At 44.0% G+C, this 25,972-nt stretch overlaps 1 protein-coding gene across 1 annotated transcript; it reads left to right on the top strand.

The window, feature by feature from the left end:
* The first annotated feature begins 12,577 nt into the window (after positions 1-12,577).
* Positions 12,578-18,209, top strand: LOC138354964 (uncharacterized). The gene is made up of 2 exons (XM_069309598.1): positions 12,578-12,594; positions 16,743-18,209. Exons 1-2 carry the CDS (start codon positions 12,592-12,594, stop codon positions 18,066-18,068), a joined length of 1,329 nt encoding a protein of 442 aa, XP_069165699.1. The 5' UTR covers positions 12,578-12,591; the 3' UTR covers positions 18,069-18,209.
* Positions 18,210-25,972: the final 7,763 nt, after the last annotated feature.

Genomic DNA, 25,972 nt, shown 5'->3' with positions numbered 1-25,972 from the left:
CTCAACGAGGCACTAGTATTTCATCACAATATGACATATACATACATACGCATCATCATATAAAAAACGTATCCTGGGACGTGGAGTATTATAATAGAATGCCCTAACAGTCTCTTAAAGGAACTCCCAGTTAAAACTTTGGGAGGGAAAATTTCTAAGGTAGCAGCTGATGTAGTGCGTCAAGTTCCTCTCAAGTCACTCCTCCAGCTGATGTGTAACGGCGTTAATGTGTCTCACCAGACACTTCCTCATTCGTAGCCCCGGCGTCACTGTTGATCTCACACTAGGGGTTCCTTTTCCCAGCGAAGTTCCCGGTTAGCCTCGTCCCTCCAAGAGCGAAATGCGACGCGTTCCCGGGCTGCACGCCATCCTTGAGTTGTTCTGTACTCCCACAAGGACGCGTTGTTCTTCAGGCCGCTCACTGGTACTGTCACTGTAGACTAGAGTCTTTACGACTTGACAGGTAAAACATTCACAGTAATCAATCACTATCCTTGCCCCATAGGCGAAGTTTTTTTTTGTCACTACACTTTCTTGTCCTGTTAATTTTCACTGCACTCACTTGTCGTCCTGTTAATTCTCTTTGTACCTGTCGTCCTATTGATTGTCACTAGCCTTCTCTTGTTGTGGGTCTTTGTGCACCAACATTTCGGTTCGACGTACCGACTAACTTGTCAAATCGGGACCGTCCGGACACTTGGTGGTTGACACTCACTCTTGCCATGATGTGCCAACGTCAGGGGGCGACATTAACACGCCCCTATTTAGACCGTAGGCGCCCTGTTAAATTTTTTCTACCGTTGTATACCCTCTAGACCAGTGTCACCGCATCCGGCTGAAATACCCTCTTCGTCAGATACTCTCGGCACCATCATGGCTGTCCGCTAGCCTCCTGCCAACTCCTCGAAACCAAGTTTTACACTAAAACTGTACTTCTCGCCCTTTTCCCCAACTTAAAACATTTCTTGGCCCGTCTAGTATCTCATTAGGCTGGGAATAAATGACTCGTGATATATGAAAGGACTGAATTAGACGGCGATCGTAACTTACACACGAAAATGAGGAACATCTCTCACACCCTGGGTATACCACATAGCTAAAACACTGTTATGGAAACAGAAGGATATAACAACATACCTCAAAACTGGCGGGTTTGTATCCCTCGATGAGCGCGGCAATATTTCTTACCTGTAATGACATGAAAGCGAATTAATTATGTAAATTTGTGACATGTTTTTATAGGTTTCAATACTGATACACTACATCTATAATGCATTCACCAACAAAATTATTAATAAATTTTTAATACACACATATAAGCAGCCCAGGTGAGGGGTGACTGAGGATCGAGGCATTATTTACCTTGATCTGACGGGTGGTCGTGCTGGGATCCCTCGTATAGTGAGGGCAGACTGTGGCAAGTGGTTGACCGAACATTGCCTACGAGAACAAATCCACAGTGGCCATGATGAGGGTTCGAATCTATGCCCTGGGGTGTTCCCAGCGTGTGTATTGCCTCCGACTTTATGCGCTTACAGAAGATGCGGCGTTTCCTGCTGCTTCTCATTTATATTTTTCACGTATTTCTCACTGATAAAAATACACTTTTAGGTTTGCTTTAGAGAAAGAACGAATAATCAAAACACACATTAACTAGCAATAACACGCTAATTGTTCTTCACCGTTACTAATCTGGTCGCTATAACTCACTGTAATTGAACACGAACACGAACACCACTAACACACACACACAGCTCTCATCCTGGAGTAATGGGTTTGAAAGATTTTCCATACAACACTTGAGGCGTGTCCGTCACTCCACAGCACCACCATCACTAACCATCGGTAACGTCTTTAAGCCCAGTCGTCTGCCCTGCGGACGACCTCAAAGATACATTCACAAATAATACTGAACTGTGAATTCAAAATCGATATTTTCATATAAAATAAAATTATATATTAGAAACTGATGCATAATTAGGGCTAGATTAGGTTAGGTGTTTAGGCTCTTTGGGGAATTTTTTGTATTTTGTGAAACGTTAGTGAAGCATTTACAGACATAGAATTAGTATAACAGACCAACCCGTCCTTGACACAAGTCCATTACATCCAGTGGTCGACCCCACAGATTCATTCATAAATTTGTACATGCTGTTCATTCAAAAATGTAATTTTCTTAAATATAAATTAATATTATAATATATTAGCATATTGTGCATATATAGGCATAGGCTAGGATAGGTTAGGTGTTTAGGTTCTGTTGGCGATTATTTGTATTTGTAGTGCGTGGGTGAAGCATTTACAGCGTTGTGGTTCGAACAAAATTCGTCAGTGAAGCACTTGTTCCGGAAGTGTTCGAACGAAATCAGTTGAGTCGTGTGTAAACGTTTTTCATTCATAAACAGCTGGGGTTTGGCGGGTACATGGAATCACTTTTGGGTCTTTGTTTGGAGGACGGGCTGAACAGACCGTCCTCGTCAACAAACGCCAAAAGCTCGTTAATGCAGCCACCAAACCCCTTGTTTATGAATTTAAAAACTTTACACACGACTCACATCTGATGACGTACGTAGTTTTCTCGAGCGGTGCTTCGATCACGGCCCTCTGTGCGAATCGCACCTCTACAAACCAGCCCGTCCGCCAAAAAAAGACCCAAAAGTGATTCCATGCACCCGCCAAACCCCCTGTTTATGAATGAAAAGCGGTTTACACACGACTCACAACTGCTGACGTTCGAACATATCCGGAACAAATGCTTCACTGACGAATTTTGTTCGAACCACAACGCTGTAAATGCTTCACCCACCTACTACAAATACAAATAATCGCCAACAGACCCTAAACAAACTTAGCCTAACCAAACCTAACCTAACCAATGCTTAAATGTGCACAGTATGCTAATATATATACCAATACTAATTTATATTTGAGAAAATTCCCATATATTAACATTAATTTATATTACAAAAATGTTATGAATGAACAGCATATTAAATTGATGGATGTGTTTTCGAGGTCGGCCGCTGCAAGGAATGAACATATAGCCTGAGGACGGGGGGAGTCATTAACTGGGAATCATGCATAGAGAGTTTTCCTAGTTCTCAAAACAACAACATACAAGCCTGTTATATGTCAGCTTTCGTGCAGCAGCACAAGTCTCCCTGAGGGTAAGATGTGCTTATTTTCCTTCATGAACGCTTTCAGGCATTTTCTTCCCCAGAGGCACGCGAGAGAATTTTGTAGGTTACACAATGTAACACAAATTTTTGTTCCTATCAAACATGTACTATTTTCTGATTGCTTATGCCTACAAAGTATTAAAAATTACTACTATTTTCCCTCAAACTTGGCTTTGCATTTTTCCCCTAGACAGTTTATGGAAAACGTTTTGAAGGTACTTGAAGGGTGCTGACTCCTTACGTAGAGACGTGACAAATTGGTTCACAAGTCGACAACCTTCAGATGCCTTTAATAGGAGAAAACACCAAGTCATTATGTGTCTGTAACCCTTGGAGTGGATAAGGAATAAGGATTTGGGATAACATTGAGGAGAAGAATAGTGCCTAACCACTTGGATGGTCGGAGATTGAACACCGGCCTGCAAGAAGGAAATCCGTCGCTCTACCGTCCAGCCCAACCGGAAGAAAAAAATAATATGGGAACAACAGCCTTTTTCTATAATTTAGAGGAAAAAGCAATCGGAAATGTTCATTTAATTCCGAGAAACTAAAAATAAATTTTAACTATGTTTTCGCCAATTTAGTTCCACATACGCAAAAGACTGTACACCTGTTGACTCTTTTTTTGGAACATGTTTGGAATGAAATAACAGTAAATGAATGCATTAAATGAATGAATACAACAACAGCATCCCTGTTAAGAACTTGCAAGCTTGAACTGTATTTTGACTGTGCAGTTATCCGTAACTTTGCGGTTAGTGTACAGTTCTGGTATCCGTAGCAGCGCGGGTAATGTTAGCTCTTGCAGTGTTGGTATACTGTAGAGTAAGCTCTAGCAGTCTGGGTATACTGTAGAGTAAGCTGTAGCACTGTGGGTATACTGCAGAGTTAGTTGATGCAGCTTGGGTATACTGTAAGGTTAGTTGATGCAGCTTGGGTATACTGTAGGGTTAGTTGATGCAGCTTGGGTATACTGCAGAGTTAGTTGATGCAGCTTGGGTATACTGCAGAGTTAGTTGATGCAGCTTGGGTATACTGTAAGGTTAGTTGATGCAGCTTGGGTATACTGTAGGGTTAGTTGATGCAACTTGGGTATACTGCAGAGTTAGTTGATGCAGCATGGGTATGCTGCAGAGTTAGTTGATGCAGCTTGGGTATACTGTAGGGTTAGTTGATGCAGCTTGGGTATACTGCAGAGTTAGTTGATGCAGCTTGGATATACTGCAGAGTTAGTTGATGCAGCTTGGGTATACTGCAGAGTTAGTTGATGCAGCTTGGATATACTGCAGAGTTAGTTGATGCAGCTTGGGTATACTGCAGAGTTAGTTGATGCAGCTTGGATATACTGCAGAGTTAGTTGATGCAGCTTGGGTATACTGCAGAGTTAGTTGATGCAGCATGGGTATGCTGCAGAGTTAGTTGATGCAGCTTGGGTATACTGTAGGGTTAGTTGATGCAGCTTGGGTATACTGCAGAGTTAGTTGATGCAGCTTGGATATACTGCAGAGTTAGTTGATGCAGCTTGGGTATACTGCAGAGTTAGTTGATGCAGCTTGGATATACTGCAGAGTTAGTTGATGCAGCTTGGGTATACTGCAGAGTTAGTTGATGCAGCTTGGATATACTGCAGAGTTAGTTGATGCAGCTTGGGTATACTGCAGAGTTAGTTGATGCAGCATGGGTATACTGCAGAGTTAGTTGATGCAGCATGGGTATACTGCAGAGTTAGTTGATGCAGCTTGGATATACTGCAGAGTTAGTTGATGCAGCTTGGATATACTGCAGAGTTAGTTGATGCAGCTTGGGTATACTGCAGAGTTAGTTGATGCAGCTTGGATATACTGCAGAGTTAGTTGATGCAGCTTGGGTATACTGCAGAGTTAGTTGATGCAGCTTGGATATACTGCAGAGTTAGTTGATGCAGCTTGGATATACTGCAGAGTTAGTTGATGCAGCTTGGGTATACTGCAGAGTTAGTTGATGCAGCTTGGATATACTGCAGAGTTAGTTGATGCAGCTTGGGTATACTGCAGAGTTAGTTGATGCAGCTTGGATATACTGCAGAGTTAGTTGATGCAGCTTGGGTATACTGCAGAGTTAGTTGATGCAGCATGGGTATACTGCAGAGTTAGTTGATGCAGCTTGGGTATACTGCAGAGTTAGTTGATGCAGCTTGGATATACTGCAGAGTTAGTTGATGCAGCTTGGGTATACTGCAGAGTTAGTTGATGCAGCTTGGATATACTGCAGAGTTAGTTGATGCAGCTTGGGTATACTGCAGAGTTAGTTGATGCAGCTTGGGTATACTGCAGAGTTAGTTGATGCAGCTTGGGTATACTGCAGAGTTAGTTGATGCAGCTTGGATATACTGCAGAGTTAGTTGATGCAGCTTAGATATACTGCAGAGTTAGTTGATGCAGCTTGAGTATACTGCAGAGTTAGTTGATGCAGCTTAGATATACTGCAGAGTTAGTTGATGCAGCTTGGGTATACTGCAGAGTTAGTTGATGCAGCTTCGGTATACTGCAGAGTTAGTTGATGCAGCTTCGGTATACTGTAGGGTTAGTTGATGCAGCTTGGGTATACTGTAGAGTTAGCTGTTACAGAATGAATATACTGGTGAATAGCTGTAACACTCTGGGTATACTGTATATCTTTTTGCAGTAGTACTGGTACACAGCGGTATACAGTAGTGCGGGTATATTGTGCTGTTATCCAGAGCAGTGCGGGTATACTGTGCTGTTATCTGGAGCAGTGCGGGTATACTGTGCTGTTATCTGGAGCAGTGCGGGTATACTGTACTGTTATCCGGAGCAGTGCGGGTATACTGTACTGTTATCCGGAGCAGTGCGGGTATACTGTGCTGTTATCCGGAGCAGTGCGGGTATACTGTGCTGTTATCCGGAGCAGTGCGGGTATACTGTGCTGTTATCCGGAGCAGTGCGGGTATACTGAGCTGTTATCCGGAGCAGTGCGGGTCTACTGTGCTGTTATCCGGAGCAGTGCGGGTATACTGTACTGTTATCCGGAGCAGTGCGGGTATACTGTACTGTTATCCGGAGCAGTGCGGGTATACTGTGCTGTTATCCGGAGCAGTGCGGGTATACTGTGCTGTTATCCGGAGCAGTGCGGGTATACTGAGCTGTTATCCGGAGCAGTGCGGGTCTACTGTGCTGTTATCCGGAGCAGTGCGGGTATACTGTACTGTTATCCGGAGCAGTGCGGGTATACTTGATATTTATTTAAAATCTTTCGAGTTGAAAGACAAAAACAAAATACATGAGAACAAACTTTGGATATTTTTGGACTGTGGATTTTGTCGAACAAATTACCGAGTAATAAAATAAACACGGCTTTGCTTTATTGTTACAAGTGCAGCGTAACGTTCAGATATATAAGTTAAGCTGGGTATAAATAGGCACTGACTTTCATGGGTCCAATCGACCTCATTCAGTGCACAATAGAAAGTTGTTTTCACATATACATATATTAAAACATTGATTGTAACCATGTACTTCCGCCTACAGTTTAGACCTATTGTCTTATGTATGACCCTCTGTCCTGCATGACAGTGAATACCAGCATTATCCTCACTTTAATAAGACTTACTCGAAATCCTCAGATTAGGCAAAATTGTAATTAATTTTGTCAATAAAGATGTTAATAATAATTCACTTTCCTGTATTCTTGAGTGCCTATGTTCCTGTATCAGGGTAACTCCCTGATCCATTTTTGATGGTGATAAAACCTTAGTCATTTTCCCTTGCCCAACAAATGTCATTATAAAGACATTATGTGTTATCATGATCTTGGAGATGTCGAAGATGGTTGATTGCCTCAATTAAATGGAAAATTTGAACCAGCCTCCCAGGGTCTCCTGATGAGGATCATTGGACCAAACAATGTCTTTGGAAACATCTATGGCATTCCAAACATTCCAGTGTTGATGAAACATCAACAAAATATAAAGAATTATATCAAAATATTGATTGCTGTAGAAACATTTCCTTGGAAGTATACATATTTGGTAAACAAAATAAAAATATCCAGGGCTATTACATATTATCCATACTATCTATTGCCAGATATCCAGGATTATATAAAAATTATCCAGGTCAACAGCACAATTCACAGAGTCATAGCTGAACCCACACCAACAATTATCCAGAACTTTAACCAAAAATATCCAGGATAAAGTAAATTAATTAGGTCTACAGACAAATTTTCAGAGCTACAATAAAACTATCCACATCAATAAAAAAATGTCTTGGGCAATTAAAAAATATCCTGAGCAGAATATTCAATACTATTACAAAATATCCATGGAAATATCACATATATCCAGAGCTACTGACAAAAAAAAAATCCAAATATATAGCAGAAAAAATCGAGGGCAGGATCCCTGGTACCTGTGGTCTCTGAGGACAGCATCCCTGGTACCTGTGGTCTCTGAGGACAGCATCCCTGGTACCTATGGTCTCTGAGGGCAGCATCCCTGGTACCTATGGTCTCTGAGGGCAGCATCCCTGGTGCCTGTGGTCTCTGAGGGCAGCATCCCTGGTACCTATGGTCTCTGAGGGCAGCATCCCTGGTACCTGTGGTCTCTGAGGGCAGCATCCCTGGTACTTGTGGTCTCTGAGGGCAGCATCCCTAGTGCCTGTGGTCTCTGAGGGCAGCATCCCTGGTACCTATGGTCTCTGAGGGCAGCATCCCTGGTACCTGTGGTCTCTGAGGGCAGCATCCCTGGTACTTGTGGTCTCTGAGGGCAGCATCCCTAGTGCCTGTGGTCTCTGAGAGCAGCATCCCTGGTACCTATGGTCTCTGAGGGCAGCATCCCTGGTACCTGTGGTCTCTGAGGGCAGCATCCCTGGTACCTGTGGTCTCTGAGAGCAGCATCCCTGGTACCTGTGGTCTCTGAGAGCAGCATCCCTGGTGCCTGTGGTCTCTGAGGGCAGCATCCCTGGTGCCTGTGGTCTCTGAGGGCAGCATCCCTGGTACCTGTGGTCTCTGAGAGCAGCATCCTTGGTACTTGTGGTCTCTGAGAGCAGCATCCCTGGTACCTGTAGTCTCTGAGGGCAGCATCCCTGGTACCTGTGGTCTCTGAGAGCAGCATCCCTGGTACTTGTGGTCTCTGAGAGCAGCATCCCTGGTACCTGTGGTCTCTGAGGGCAGCATCCCTGGTACCTGTGGTCTCTGAGGGCAGCATCCCTGGTACCTGTGGTCTCTGAGGGCAGCATCCCTGGTACTTGTGGTCTCTGAGGGCAGCATCCCTGGTGCCTGTGGTCTCTGAGGGCAGCATCCCTGGTACCTGTGGTCTCTGAGGGCAGCATCCCTGGTACCTGTGGTCTCTGAGGGCAGCATCCCTGGTACTTGTGGTCTCTGAGGGCAGCATCCCTGGTGCCTGTGGTCTCTGCTTGCAGCATCCCTGGTACCTGTGGTCTCTGAGGGCAGCATCCCTGGTACCTGTGGTCTCTGAGAGCAGCATCCCTGGTACTTGTGGTCTCTGAGAGCAGCATCCCTGGTGCCTGTAGTCTCTGAGGGCAGCATCACTGGCACCTATGGTCTCTGAGGGCAGCATCCCTGGTACCTGTGGTCTCTGAGGGCAGCATCCCTGGTACTTGTGGTCTCTGAGGGCAGCATCCCTGGTACTTGTGGTCTCTGAGGGCAGCATTCCTGGTACCTATGGTCTCTGAGGGCAGCATCCCTGGTACTTTTGGTCTCTGAGGGCAGCATCCCTGGTACCTGTGGTCTCTGATGGCAGCATCCCTGGTGCCTGTGGTCTCTGAGGGCAGCATCCCTGGTACCTATGGTCTCTGAGGGCAGCATCCCTGGTGCCTGTGGTCTCTGAGGGCAGCATCCCTGGTACCTGTGGTCTCTGAGGGCAGCATCCCTGGTACCTATGGTCTCTGAGGGCAGCATCCCTGGTACCTATGGTCTCTGAGGGCAGCATCCCTGGTGCCTGTGGTCTCTGAGGGCAGCATCCCTGGTGCTTTTGGTCTATGAAGACGAAACAAACACTCCATTCAAATGTAAATGAAAACTCAGAGTAATTCTACTTTACATTATAAAGACAATCGCCTTCCGGGCCTCGCGCTTCTTGACATATAAAGTCTACAAAGCTCTAAGGATCAACACATTTAAGAAGAAGAGAGAGAGAGATTATTTATGTAAGAGGAGAAATTTCAAGGGCTGGAAAACTTTAGTCATCCAAAGCAGACAAGAACAGGGTAACAAAGAGACTCGCTTTGCCCCAAAATATAAAAAAGGAGCAACAATAGAACAAAAGGGTGACAAAGGAAAGGGAAGATGACAGACTGAAGATTTGTGTTAGATTCTTACCGAGAGACAACAGTCAGCGCTCACTGTTGAACAAAAGCTTTTTTTTTTCACCACACAGTTCAGTTAAATTCAGAAGCGCACGTTGTTGTCCCCTAACTCCCCTTGCCACTTCGGGGGGGTATAGGGTGTTTATGTAGCTTCAGGGCACCAATCCCCCCAGCCTGGCTGATACCTGGTTGATGGGGTTCTGGGAGTTCTTCTACTGCCCAAGCCCGGCCCGAGGCCAGGCTTGACTTGTGAGAGTTTGGTCCACCAGGTTGTTGCTTGGAGCGGCCCGCAGGCCCACATACCCCCCCCCCCCCCAGCCACAGGGCATGGCGAGAAGGCACCCCTAAGCATACCTAATTCCCTATCAAACATAAACTAAAATACACAAAAATGGCAGATCTCATCACAACCCACAAGTGTTAAGATAATAATAACACACAATAATAACATGAAAATAACATACACAAAATGGAAAATTCTTTTGTATTTGTTTATTCTTATATAGGACACGGCACGTCATTTAGAACGGGTCGCTGGAGTTGGCAAATGACCCCCCCCCCCCAGGATCTAAAGGCTTCGTTTTAATATTAAACAGTTTCAGAACAGAGGCGGGACCAAAGAGCCAGAGCTCAACCCCCGCGAGCACAACTAGGTGAGTACACAGGCGTTACTGTATACACCTGTACCCGTAATCTTACAAGATTACCTTTTAATCGTTTACTCCCTCGATATAATATAATCACTGTTTAACCATTCCCCTTTCGGGAAGCAGCCAATTTAGTTGTTCCTCCCCTACCCCCCCCCCCCCACACACACAACACTCTGGTCCTAACCGGTGTTTCTGGGCCACTTTGCACAAGATCTGGATTCCTCCTGTCCAGAAACTTGACGGTCACTGTAAGGAAAAAAAAGTTCTCACAAAAACCTAACTGCTGCACGCTGGCAGCCCCTCGACAGGGGGGAAGGGGGGACGGAGGGTCGGGGCAGGAAGAGAGAGGAGTTTGGATGACGGAGAGAGAGAGAGAGAGAGAGAGAGAGAGAGAGAGAGAGAGAGAGAGAGAGAGAGAGAGAGAGAGAGAGAGAGAGAGAGAGAGAGAGAGAGAGAGAGAGAGAGAGAGAGAGAGAGAGAGAGAGAGAGAGACAGAGAGACAGAGAGACAGAGAGGGGCTCTGAAAGGACACACAGAGAAGGGTCAGAGGGGCAGGAAACAGAGAGGGGCTCTCAGAGGAGCAGAAAAGGGCTCTCAGAGGGGCAGAGAGGGGCTCTCAAGGACAGGTTAGAGAGACGGGAGGCATCCTGGGAGGGGGGAGGGGGGAGGGAGAGAGACCCCCTATCAGCCACTCCAAAAAAAATTAACTCACATGAGGGGAAATATCACGTGACTGACTCTACACTGTTTAAAAGTATACTATGGTGCTATATAAAAGTATAACACGATGCTCTTTAAAGTATATCATGATGCTATTTAAAGTATACCAAGATACTATTTAAAATATATCATATTAAAAGTATACCTTGATGGTATTTAAAGTATACCATGATTCAATTTAAATTATACCACGACATTTTTCAAAAGTATAATATGATGCTATTTAAAGCATACCATGAGTCTATTTCAATTATACCACAATGCTTTTCAAAAGTATACTATGGTGCTATTTGAAGTATACCATAATGGTAATTAAACAATAAAATGATGCTTTTAAATTGTATCAATATGCTATTTAAAGTATATTGTAATTCAGTTTAAAGTATACTATGATGCTCTTTAAAGTATACTGTGAATATATTTAAAGTATAGCATGATGTCATTTGTAGTATATCGTGATGCTCTTTAAAGTATACTATGGTGCCATTTAAACAATACCATGATGCAATTTAAAATATACCATAATGGTATTTAAGTATACCATGATACCAAGGAAAATTTACAGTTATTCTGTATGAGTATAAGAAAGCTATTTTAGGAATACTATGATGAAATTGAAATTGAAATTGAAATAAGTTTATTGAGGTAAAATACACACAAAGGGATGAGGTAGCTCAAGCTATTCTCACCCCGTTCAGTACATCGTGTTAGTACATACATAGACACACATCACAAACAATAAACATATTACCAAACATTCTGAGAGATAAACATCTACATTTCCTCCTTTACACAAGTAGTATGGTATCAGACGTACACACAAATACTTTTATGACCTAGGTATACTGTATAGACAATTTGCAAGAGACATGTAATTAATTCAACAAAAGATTACAGTCTTGGTGCAAAATTCTTATATCTCTCAAGAATATCATCGACCTTTCCGTTGTGACACATCCAGGCTATTTGTTCAGGAACAGTCCTTATCTCAGTGTTTCTATACCCATGATGATAATTTATGTATGTTTGGCTTTGCGTAATGATGACGGTTATCGAGAGTGAAAAAAAATATATAATCAGTGTGAAATGCAATGAAATCATTTCCAATTATCAGATTTGTAAATTAAATAATTTTATAATTGCGGCAGCGGTTAATACTAGTTAATTTGCCCGGTGTTAACTGTGAGTGAAACAGTGTTCCGAATTGGGCATTGTGGCGATGGCCGAATTCGAATTCCTAGCGATAAAAATTTATGTGCTTCCGTTTGGACTTGTTCATTGCACTCCATTAATGCAGATCTCATCGCTTGCCAATAGTGTACGTAAAAACCACAAGTTCTGAAAGCGAAAGTACTCTCAAAAGTGATAAGTCATTTGAGGGATATTATCAAGGGCACGACAACCCTGTACTTAAAAATCTATGACAAAATTCCTAATTTGCCAACGAATGAGGACCATAAACAGCAATGGGATTCACGAGACAGAAAATAAGAGTAACGGAGACAGGAAGCCCAAACGCCTTCCTCACGCACATATTTGACAAAAAAAAAAAAATAAATAAATTGTGAGGGGGTTAAGCAGCTAGTTAATTGTCATGGCTAGGTGTTCCACATTCAACATCCAGGCAGGAACAAGTTTTGCCGCGACTACTGGCCGCATATATATAACCCAGAGCCGGAGCGGCAGGAGTGCAGTGAGTGAACTCTCGACCTACCAATGGTAAGCAACTAGCAGCTCTCCCCCCATACTCGCTTCTGCTATTGGTTCTACTAAGTTTTCTACTTGGTTTACACACACACACACACACACACACACACACACACACACACACACAGGGTTTTCAACCCTCTTTTGGAAGTACTGATATTTGATCATGCCGATCAGTTTTCTGTGCTTTATCAACGGGGTTTAATTCAAATCAAATTCAAAATTCAAATGTTTATTCGGGTAAAGTACATACATACAAGGTGTGGTACAAACATTGATGGATTTATAGATAGAGTTAGTACATACAGTGCATAAAGCCACTATGACGCAAAGCGTTTCGGGCAGGAAATTAGATATCGTTAGGAAATTTGGGTTATCATATTGTTTCACTTGACTGCACATGACGATAATTATTTATTTATGGTTATTAATGCTTACAACATTTATTTCCAACAAAAATTGACAGATCCATGTTTTTAACAAAAGTAGATGACATACACAATCACACACACACACACGTCCATTAAAACATACATAAACGTGCACAAACACATACATATACATGCACACAGAAACATACATACATAAACGAACGCGAACTAAGGGACACACATGGGAATTCGGTACCTAAAGGAGTCATATAGATGCTACAAGGAACTCAGGTGCCAGAGTAGATAATGAGAATGAAGTGAAGAAGAAGTATATTCCATTCTCGGAATCCGTTATTGGTAGATCTGACAAAATCCAATTAGAGGTTGTGAGGAGGGATTCAAGAGCCAAAGTCAGATCCCAGCTAGCGCTAATATGTGAGCACAATAAATATATGAATTTACCATTTAAAAATACAGTGTCATAGTGCTAAAATCTTCGCGTTGAAATCTCGCAACATATGTTGAATGAGGTGTTTGTGTGTAGCATCATACCCGATATATAGAGAGCATAGACACCTCAACTCCGGCAGTTTGGGTTCAATCGTCAGTAGGAGAACAGTGGCAATATCCGATAAGGACAACAGCCTCTCCTCGCTACACGGATGACTCCTGTCACATACGGTACCTTTAGGTACATTACGTTATGTATGGTATCAAAATACCACGATAAACCCCGGTCCTGTGTCACCATGAAGCCCAAGGGGACCTTGTTGTCAAAAATTAAATAAGGTTGATATATTTATTGTCATTTTTATTTAAATTCGTAAATAAATATTTAGTAAAAAAGTTAGAAAGCAGAGAATCAGTAATGATAACCTGAGAAAAATTGTTTCCTGTATTGAAAGTAACGACATAAGTTGTTATGCGTTAATGGTAGCCACAGCAATAATTGCACAGCTAGTTGGATAGGAATATTTCCTCTCAATATCTCTCTCTCTCTCCCCCTCTCTCAATCTCTCTCTTCCTCTCTCAATCTCTCTCTCCCTTCCTCTCTCAATCTCTCTCTTCCTCTCTCAATCTCTCTCTCTCTTCCTCTCTCAATCTCTCTCTCTTCCTCTATCAATCTCTCTCTCTTCCTCTATTAATCTCTCTCTCTTCCTCTATTAATCTCTCTCTCTCTCTCTCTCTCTCTCTCTCTCTCTCTCTCTCTCTTCCTCTCTCAATCTCTCTCTCTCTCCCTCTCAATCTCTCTCTCTCAATCTCTCTCTCTCTCTCAATCTCTCTCTCTCTCTCTCTCTTCCTCTCTCAATCTCTCTCTCTCTCCCTCTCAATCTCTCTCTCTCAATCTCTCTCTCTCTCTCAATCTCTCTCTCTCTCAATCTCTCTCTCTCTCTTTCAATCTCTCTTTCTCTCTCTCTCTCTCTCTCTCTCTCTCTCTCTCTCTCTCTCTCTCTCTCTCTCTCTCTCTCTCTCTCTCTCTCTCTCTCTCTCTCTCTCTCTCTCTCTTCCTCTCTCTCTCTCATTCTGTTTCTCATGCTTTCTCTTCTTCCAGGAAGTTGCTCACCGCAACATGAAAGTGAATAACGGAGTAATAATAATAATAATAATGCTGAATTATAACGTTGACGGAACCGGAACATGTTCACTTTCTCTCAGCCCGCGAAGCGTCGTGCAACATGCAAACACAGCCTCTATGCACCATTAACATAACGCTCTAAATTCTTGTTTCACATGAACCTCGGAAGTATTCTAATACCGCGTTATGGAAAACTGTTTATAATAAAAAGAAATATAATAATAGAATCAAGTGCTGAAATATACTAATGCAATTAAGTGCTGAAAGATAATGATGCAATTATATTGGGAATATAATTTTTAACGCGGATTTTAAGAGGTTTTATAATGATTTCTTCTTCGTCACTTTTCACCTAACACATAGATTTCCTTCTATCGTCCTTGTTAAGTAATGGTCTATTGACGCTCACTAAATGCCAAGACTTGTTCTCTAAATGCCATAAATGTTCATATTCCATGATCTGGACCTCACTGCCTGCCAAGCGACCGGTCACACTGGGTCTCGATATAAGAACCTGACCTTTTACACCAGTGACCCGCACTCCTTAAACTGTGACCTGAAAGTATGAGGCGATTGGGAAATGGTGGCGAAGCTCAAAGGTCTCTTGACACACTTGATTTTAATTCGGTAGACGGGTATTTTTGGGGTTAAATTATACCTGGTGGATTCTGGTATAAAAGAGAAAGGAGAGGTGAAGAATTGCTAAAAGGTTGGCGTAACATGGCACCTGGGTAGGTGAGAAAGGTACCTTGATGGCTTAGATTGGCACCTTGATAATTGACATTGGTACCTGGGTGGCTTAAAATGTCATCTGTTTGGTTGAGAATGGCATTTTGGTGGATCATAAGCTTCTTAATATTAACAGTCTTCTTTAATTTTAATACTGAGTTTAGAACTATGAGCACACGTTAAGCGAGACACACAATACTGACTTGAATATATGAGGTTATTTGGGGATAATATAGTAAACATATTTTAAATGAATAGCTAGTAAAGGAGCTTTATCAAATGCAGTATAATCCTTATAACAGAGACTTTCTTTAATTATGTAGGTTTTTATTACTGCATTGTTTGATAACTCAGTACGGTAAATGCTAACAGTCATTAACAATTAAAATAATTCACTTTAAAATACGAATTATTATTGTAATTCTCTTCTAGCAGATAACAAAAAATTGAATGCTGTTTAAACAATTGTGTTTGTATACTGATAAATTTCACGAACTGTTTTAATCTGGAGCGCTGAAGCAAGCGTTGTCAGCTATGACTTAGCTGCCACTGGCATCCCTATTGAGGCTTCACAGTGTGTGAGAGAAACTTCTCTCCTACTGAGGCTTCCTACTGAGTCTTCTCGACCTATTGTTCTCAGTTTATCTGTATGACACGATCTCTCTTATATTTAAGGCCGGTTAAGTGTGCGGATTCAAAAATAGGAATATTTTGCTAGTTAATATAAATACACGGAACATTATTTCGTAATCTGCCAGTTTTAATCGGATTCAATTGCACATTATTTCTTGCTGACAACTGGATGAACTCACACGTACACGCACGCAAGCTCCCACACACACACACACACACACACACACACACACACACACACACACACACACACACACACATATCCACCCACCCACCCACCCACCCACCCACACACACACACACACACACACACACACACACACACACACACACACACATACACATACACATACACACACACACACACACACACACACACACACACACACACACACACACACACACACACACACACACTCATCCACACACACACACACACACACACACACACACACACACACACACACACACACACACACACACACACACACACACACACACACACACACCATAAAAGCTTCCCGACAAAACACATCACATCAGATCAGGCAGCAATATGTCCATCAAACGTAACTAATGATCACGACCACAGTAAATCACACATTTCCACATACAATCTGGCGATCAGGTTAAATTTGTTCTTCATATGACAGACTTTACATCAAATTTCATTACTACTACAAATATAAAACTTCTCCATATATCCGGCAATAAAAATTGATATCAAGTAACTGATGGGAGTCCCAATGGCTTCCATTGATTGTACATGTATTAAAGTTGCTTATATATACATATATTTAATCAATACATCGACAATTGTTGCTGATATACGGTATGTTTTTCTCCGACAGATGTCCGTCCTCAGCATAGCAAGTCTAGCGCTTCTGCTGGCCTTTTCGGCGGCAGAAAAAGTCGATGAAGCCGTCAAAGTCGATGTTTCGGATGAAATAGAATCTGCAGGGACCTCACTTGGTCTCGGAAACTCCATTGGATTCGGCGGATTTGGCGGAGGCTTTGGACTCGATTCCGGTGAAATCGGGATTGGGAGCTCTATTGGATTAGGCCATGGCCTTGGAGGAGGACTCATTGGAGGAGGAGGAGGGCTTGGACACGGAGGAGGAGGCCTGATAGGAGGAGGAGGGTTCGGACACGGAGGCGGTCTTGGAGGCGGCATCATCAGCGGTGGACACGGAGGCGGTCTTGGAGGCGGCATCATCAGCGGCGGACACGGAGGTGGCATCATCAGCGGCGGTCACGGAGGCGGTCTTGGAGGCGGCATCATCAGCGGCGGACACGGAGGCGGCATCATCAGCGGCGGTCACGGAGGCGGTCTTGGAGGCGGCATCATCAGCGGCGGTCACGGAGGTGGTCTTGGAGGTGGCATCATCAGCGGCGGACACGGAGGCGGCATCATCAGCGGCGGTCACGGAGGCGGTCTTGGAGGCGGCATCATCAGCGGCGGTCACGGAGGCGGTCTTGGAGGCGGCATCATCAGCGGCGGTCACGGAGGCGGTCTTGGAGGTGGCATCATCAGCGGTGGTCTTGGAGGCCTCGGTGGTGATAGCATTGAAGTAGGAATTGGAGGTGGACTCGGAGGTGGACTCGGAGGTGGACTCGGAGGCGGACTCGGAGTTGGAGGCGGACTCGGAGTTGGCGGCGGACTCGGAGGCGGACTCGGAGTTGGAGGCGGTATTGGAGGTGGACTCGGGGGTCTTTACGGCCAACCATACTACAAGGGTTCTCTCTACCACGGTCTCTACCCCAATGAATACGTGACAGGCATCTCCTCCGGGTACCTGGTAGATGCGTACTACAACGTAGATGGCAGCTACGGCGCCGCTAATGGCTTCCCTCTCTACTCCCTGGGTGCTGGCTTCTCTACCCTCAACGGAAAGCTCGGTGGCCATGGGCACCACACACTCAGTCTTGGAGGGATCAGTGGTGGTGGTCTTGGAGGCGGTGTAGGCCTTGGAGGTGGTGTCGGCCTTGGCGGTGGTATCGGAGGCATTGGTGGAGGTTTCGGTGGCATCGGTGGAGATATCGGTGGAGGTTTCGACGGCGGTGTCGGACTTGGCGGTGGTGTCGGACTTGGCGGCGGCGTTGGGTCCCTCAGCGGTTCTTACGGCGTTCCGAAGGTCAGCGTCAGTTACGGCCCTCCAATCAGCAAAAAATTCTGAGCACCGGGACTTGGTGCAAGAGCAGGTCCTAAGAGAGTCAACGAGATAACGATTAGTTTATATGTATATTTAAGTCCAGTTACAAGTATATTCTTTATTTTTGTGTATAATTTATTCCATAATAAATATGTTGTTAATTAATTGTTGTTTGCCTCTTCAACCGTTTCCACAAAATCTGCTCCTAAAATGTTTATTTTTAGACCTCTGATTTCGAATTATATTCTAAAACTATTTACAATAAATATGCATATACATACATGTATATATGTAAATGCATATTTCAACCATTCAAGCGATCATTCACATGGTTCAATGGTCCCCAAGCCAATACGCAACTGAAAACTCCACACCCCAGAAGGATTCGAACCCCAGACAGCCAGGAGCACTATGCACCCCTTGGCGTACCTGGTACCTTAACCACTCGACCACCATGACTGTACAAAAGTCATTGGTAGCCGAGACTATATCCCCAACGACCCGACAGCACTTGGTCGTATGCTTGGGCATAGATATTTCATTGAATCACCTCATTTTGTGGGGCCACGTGACCAACACATATGCAAACAAGCTTGAATGGTCCCCAAGCCAATATGCAACTGAAAACTCCACACCCCAGAAGGATTCGAACCCAGACAGGTACAACATGGTTGCAGCTGGCAATCCCAATCATTATGGACGAAGAGGAGGTGGCCGCGAGAGAAAATCGGTAATAGGGAGAATCCGTCTTGGATACAAATATCCATGGAGATTCGGAATGGAAACAACAGTTGAGCAGCAGAGTTGCAGAATCTGTGATGAGAGTGACGGACACCGCCTTGACCACTATCTACGTGAATGTGAACACCTAAGAGACATTAAAAATATGTGTAGCATATTAAACCCCACACTGTTTAAGTTACGAAAACACTATTTATCAAATATTGATACTGTTCTTAAAAGATTCCCCCCTTTTGCACCCGCAAGATAACGTAAGATTTTAAGGGTTGACAGATGGTAATCTTCTTGTTTGAGGAGCGGTTAACTTGAGACAGTTAAGCAAGTCCCAGCTGTGTCTGGATGCAAGTGACAGGATGAACAACCCAGCGGGTTTTCTTCCTATTGAAGATTGCTGTACATGCTGCTATGGCGGTATGTCCACTCACAGGATGAGTGGCGCTGCCCAATAAACTCGCCCCAAAGGCTAAAATAAAACTAAAAATCACATTCCCTCCAAACATCCATCTCTGCTGCCGACCCATGCTCCGATGGTCCGGGGCCCACACGCACCATGTTGCTTAGGGTCAAGGGGCCAGATTCACGAAAGCACTTACGCAAGTACTTACGAACGTGTACATCTTTCCTCAATCTTTCACGGCTTTGGTTAAATTTATTAAACAGTTTACAAGCATGAAAACTTCCCAATCAACTGTTGTTATTGTCATAAACAGCCTCCTGGTGCTTCGGAGCTCATTAACTGATTAATAATTGTAAACAAAGCCGCCAAAGATTGAGAAAAGATGGACAGGTTCGTAAGTGCTTGCATAACTGCTTCGTGAATCTGGTCCAAGGTTTGCCTCCGGGAGCACCTCGTTCTCTCCACCGCCGAGATTTTACCACGAGTCTCCACCAACGTCTCACCGGCCAACATCCAGGAGACAAGAGAGGGGTGTTCACTTGCTCTTCTTCAGGGATTCGGATCTTGAGAAGATATTCACCGCCACGACCACCCTACAAGACGCCGGCCTCACCCTCACGCCACCACGACGCTACCTGGCGGACAGGATCGTGTTCGCCAGGAATATCAGCACATGGATCACCAACTACAACGACGACATCCTCGCCAGCATCAACGACCAGAACCAGACGCTGACAGGAGTAGCGGTCTAGACCGTGCTGAAGTTAACCGCAGACCAACACGGAAGGTGACCTTCACTACGGCCATCGCAGTGACCCACGCTTCGGTCTTAAGTGCGCAGGAATCACCATACCACCAGGAATCACCAGGGAGCCAGTCGGCCGAGCGGACAGCACACTGTACTTGTGATCCTGTGGTCCTGGGTTCGATCCCAGGCGCCGGCGAGAAACAATGGGCAGAGTTTCTTTCACCCTATGCCCCTATTACCTAGCAGTAAAATAGGTACCTGGGTGTTAGTCAGTTGTCACGGGCTGCTTCCTTGGGGTGGAGGCCTGGTCGAGGACCGGGGCACGGGGACACTAAAGCCCCGAAATCATCTCAAGATAACCTCAAGATACCACCAAACGAAGTGACCAAGGAGCGCTTCACCGAGATCCGGCAGTGCTTTAAGTGCTACCAGTACTCCCACTACACCGGGAGGTGCATCGAGCGAGCGTGGAAATACAGTCGATGTAGTGAGTGCTCACGAGCACCACTACACGGACTACAAATCCTCCCACCGACGCTGTCTGCTGGGGGGCATCGCTCCTATGCCAGGTAAGTCCACTACGGGCTCACCATAGCCCGTGCTACTTGGAACTTGTTCCGAGTAGCTGAATCTATAACAACAACAACAGCTGTCTGCTCTGCAATGGCTCATACTCTGCGGTCTCGCCTGACTTGTCTCCTCCGGCAAAAGGAAATCCAAAAGATGACGGTTACCGCTTCCTCTTCCACCATACCTCGACAAACAAATTCAGTCCCATCGGACTTCCTGGTCTTACCCGGGAACACATGAGATTCACCATTTTTGCCAATGATAATAACTCTTGTAAAAAATTTGTGTGGATCCCATCCCATGTTGGAGTTGGAAAACATGACTTTGTAGATCAATTGGCCAATGAGGCTTGCAGGAAAGAAAACATTGGTTATGAATTTGGACTATCTAATGCAGTTATTAGAAACATACAAATTAAAAAAAATAATTCAGATTTAGAAGAACTAAGAAATGCCCAGAGACCTGAAAGCTGCAGTATTAAAAGTTATGACAAGTTTTGTAATAATAGGTATTTGTATGGTCAGCACAGTAACCGAACCAGGCAGTGTGATGTAGTCATTGCGCGAATTCGCCTTGGCTGTAGGCACATCTAGCAGGTTAGTGAGGCTGAGCCACTACCAGAATACTCAGATTGTAAACTCTGTGATAAACCTTTAATGCATTCACTAGAACACTTTATTGATGAATGTGAAACCGTAAAGGACTTTAGACCTCCTGGCCTCTTGTACCACCAACTGTGTAACTATTTTATTGACTCAGGTGTTCTGGACGACATCCTAACAATTTATCCAAAATTTGCTTGTCCATTTTAAAGAATGAAGAACAATTTTTATTTATATTACTTCTAAGCTGCATCACTTATGAACCCATCCCTGCCCTTGTGTGGCAGTGAACAGTAGAAAGTTGTTTTCACATATCCATACAATAAAACATTGATTGTAACCATAATATATATGTGCTTCAGGCTACAGTTTAGACCTATTGTCTTATGTATGACCCTCTGTCTTGCATGACAGTGAATACCAGCATTATCCTCACTTTAATAAGACTATCAAAATCCTCAGATTAGGCAAAATTGTAATTAATTTTGTCAATAAAGATGTTAATAATAATAAACCACCACCCGGCTTCTGGGGACGCCGCACCCAGCCGACCGCACCACCTATGACCACACCACCACCGGACCAGTCTGCAGCCTCCACCAAAATCACCCTTTTACCCGTTCTCCTTCACCTCGCTGCCAAAATAGTAGGCAACACCATTACCAGCTACATCCGTGTCCTCAACAGGCTGCGCGTCACGAATGGACGTCCGACAGCTGCTGTACCTGATGACCTTCCAGCTTCCACAACTGCTACCGGACCCTCTACCCCGGGGACCCCGAGTCGACCCTCAGGGAGATGTCACTGTGGCCAGACCCCCCACCCACGGCAGTTATTGAGCTTGTCCCACTGACAGAGACGGCAGCAGCCTCCAGGACGACTCCGAAGACTTCGACCGACTGAAGACTTGACCGATTCCAAAGACGAACCCAAGGAAGACGAACACGATTACTCGACCGACTCCGATGCTTTAGTCGATGTCACCGGCTCTCCCGCCCATCATGCGGCCGTCCGGGCACCATTTGCTCCTCCTGATTAAGCACCGGCAACACCCGGACTGACAGGCTCCCATGCTGCCTCCTCTGGGTATTTCAGACGTGGCCGCGTACTTTCCAAGGATGACAGACGGCATAACTCCCTAATCCACAACGACTACTGGGAATACAAGTGCAGGGAAGCAGGACGGATACTTCCCATGGTCGTCCCTCAAGAACGCCTCGACCACCTCTGCGACTACGACAACTTGAAGAAGGAAATTCGCCCAGACTACCAACTTCGGGGAACTGGGATGAGGAAACCAACCCTCTTTGTAACACCCGGACAACTTCCCCTAGACCTAGGAGGAAATGTATATGTTTATCTCTCAGAATGTTTGGTAATATGTTTATTGTTTGTGATGTGTGTCTATGTATGTATTAACACGTTGTACTGAACGGGGTGAGAATAGCTTGAGCTACCTCATCCCTTTGTGTGTATTTTACCTCAATAAACTTATTTAAATTTAAATTTCAATTTCCCCTAGACCGGCCAGCCCCGCCGACAGCCCTCCTGTGGCATTCAGCTGTGAGCAAGGTGTGTAACCCATCAATTCACCGATCTGACCAGCACTATGGTCTTGGATTGAATTGGCGCGTCCACGGACCCCATCCCCACATCTCCAGTATCAGCTATTGATACAGATAATGGCTCTAGAAAGCCTCCACTTACGGGCTCACCATAGCCCGTGCTACATGGAATTTTTGTTTCCAGTAACTGATTTTAAAACAATAACAACAACATCCTCTCTTATGGGCTATTCATGCCCATGCCCCCTCTCGGGTGGCTTAATCTTCATCAATCAATCATCCTTTCTTATAATCACAGAAATGTCACTACTTCACTATCTCCTGTAATGTGAAGCAACCAACGACCTTAGACGAGCTTAAAGAGTTCCTGAATCTTGCAGTAACCACCCTGAAGACATCAACACAGTCACTCTTCTGGTAAAAAAAAAAAGGTGTCCAGCAGCTGGACACCTTCATAAACACTGTCAAGCAGTATCTTCCTCTCGATAGCAGCCACATAGTAAGATTCAAATGCGACCTCAGTAGGCAACCTGCAGTCTCGGGAGACTATAGAGTTGCGCTCTGTTTATCGAGGCTGAGGTGTCCTCTCCTCTCCAAGACAGGGTAGGTCGATATGGAGAAGCTGTTGCCTATGCAGCAGGTCTCCTACATTCACGTTGCTGAAATTGTCTAATGGAAAGGCAAACGCCAATACGCTTGGTTCCAGCACCGTCGCAGGAGCTGCCAGAATATTTAATATTATTTAATGACGACGATCATTAAATATTGAATTTTGTAACTAGCTCATCAAGATTGTAACTTGCTTAGCTAATCGAACTGTGGGGTTCAGTCCCTGAGCCCATTATGTGCCTCTGTAACCCTTTCCACTACCGCCCACAAGATGGGTATGGGGTGCATAATAAATGAACTAAACTATTCGACGAACAATATCTTCAGCCATGTGCGACTTATATTTCTCCCATAACTCTGTTGGAGATGAAGGAGAGCCAGTGGTCAATATGATTCAGATTAATTCAGAGCTTGACATGCACTACGGAAAGTGGCATGTGTAACGCCGTTGACAAATCTCAATTACTGGAAGACGTTGATCCAGACACATTTACCAACAGCATGCGAAGACGGAAGCATTCATCTTGATTGGGATGCACGGTGGATGTCTGCCTATCGTAGTTTATTTCAATATGCCAGGTTGTCCATCGACTCGCTCTCCTCGTTTGCGTCGTTCACACGATTTTATACTGGCATTCCATGTGTACTACGTAGGCACTTCCGAATACAGCAGTGTTTTTGCAAACACGTCATTTGACATAACGAGAAGTAAGCAGTTAACGTTGTAGCCTGTGGATTCATAGCTGTTTGTTGCACATTTGCAGCTGTGAAATAAACGGGTTTTCCATTTTCTTGTTTTTAAAGCAAAACCAAAAAATACTAACGGTATATTTCAATTCAAATGTAGATCAATCGACACAGCTCAATTTCACCACCAATTACACTAAGGCAGAGCATTTCAGGCAGGTCCTTAAGCTAACACAAATTTGCGATCAATGTAAACTTACAAGGTAAATCAGTCAATCTTGAATAAAAATATACATTTAGTGACAGGTTTTTAATTACAAATCTTTTTATTCACATATAGGCTTCATCGATGAGCAGAATACACCTTTCGGTGTATCGTGTCCAATTTTTGGTTTGGTATTGGGCTCAAGGCCTATCAAACGCTGGAGGGTGATTAGGGGCATGATAATAGTTTACTGTCTATACTTAAGTCCTGAACATGTCCTAGACAAAAGGAAATTGTCATTATATATACACCGAGAAGCAGGATACACCTCTTGCTGCATAATTCCCGTGTGAGAGGAGCTATATTTATTTATTTAATGAATAAGACATGAAAGATCACATACTAACATTGCATTGTTGTAAAGCTACTAACTTGTCATATGTATCACTGCCAAGTCACCCTCGTGTCCACTGCAAACTTATAATTTAATATGCTAGTTTGAAATTGAAATAAGTTTATTGAGGTATAAATCCACAGAAGGGATGAGGTAGCTTAAGCTATTCTTACCCCATTCAGTACAACGTATTCATAATATTTACAGATACATCAGAAACAATAAGCATATTACCGAACATTCTGAGTGATAAGCATATACATTTCTTCCTTTACACGTGCATATGCTCGGATGATTTATTTATTTATTGCATAGTTCCTGAGATCAGTAAATCTTTTGAATTTGACTTTTACATTTGCTTCAGGGGGTATAGTTTTCGAGTATATAGTAGTATATCCTCAAACTCATCTCTTACTCGTTTTCTATAACAAAATCTGAAGAAATATTTTCAAAGAGAACTTACGTGGCTTTAAACAACGTGAAACTAAATTATTTTCATATCATTGCGGACAGTTATAGGAAATTTCGGAAATGTGATCTCTGAGGCTGATCTTTTCTCGAATATGTGGGAACCGGTGAACAACAATACAATCTCGTAGACTTGAGGCAAAGTGAAATTCACACCAGTTACTCCGTCTTTCATCATTCTATTATGCAGGAAAAACCGCACGGTTATGGGTCATCCAATAAGGTTAGCAGACTTCTAGATGTTACCACTGCTAGGCTTAGTCTCAGCTACAAGTATCTCTGGGAGTTTGCAACATCTACCGATGTAGATTTGACTAAATGTAAACTCTGTCAGCAGAACTATTCGCATACTTTGCGTCATTATATAATGGAATGTGAAAACTTCGCGGAATTCAGAGATAACACCATCAATGGAGTCTAAGAAATGTGTACGTAGTTCATTCATTATTATGTGCTGTCAGGAATCTTAGCGAATTATCCAAAATTTTCTTACTGTAGGTGCAACCTGCACATGACTGCAAAGCTGCCGCTCAGTTGGGTGCGTGTGGAGCAAGACTAGTAACTGTGATTATGAAAGATGTGTGAGTATGAAAGATGTCCTCCATATAATGCAACAACATTATATGGAGGACCTATGGCAATTCCACGACCAAGAGACGGCTTCCTGAACCTTGCTGGAATCAACCTCACTGAGGACCAAGTCACTCTCCTAAATCTGGGTATAAACTGTCACGTTATGTCCAGACCAAGTGAGATGGCCCGGAAAGTGGAGTTGGAGATCCTGTTGGACGACATATTTATTGACCTCGAGACACAAAAAAAGGTCACCACCAAAGACACCTTACAAGCAGAACTTATTGCAGGAGGAAAGATTCGAGGCAACTACAGAAGCACCATACTGTCCCTCGAGCTCAAAGCGGCAGCTAAGAGCCTTCGTGAGAA

The sequence above is a fragment of the Procambarus clarkii genome, chromosome 6 (genome assembly GCF_040958095.1).
Source record: "Procambarus clarkii isolate CNS0578487 chromosome 6, FALCON_Pclarkii_2.0, whole genome shotgun sequence".
NCBI classification, from domain to species: domain Eukaryota; kingdom Metazoa; phylum Arthropoda; class Malacostraca; order Decapoda; family Cambaridae; genus Procambarus; species Procambarus clarkii.
This window is presented reverse-complemented; position numbering and strand designations above follow the sequence as displayed.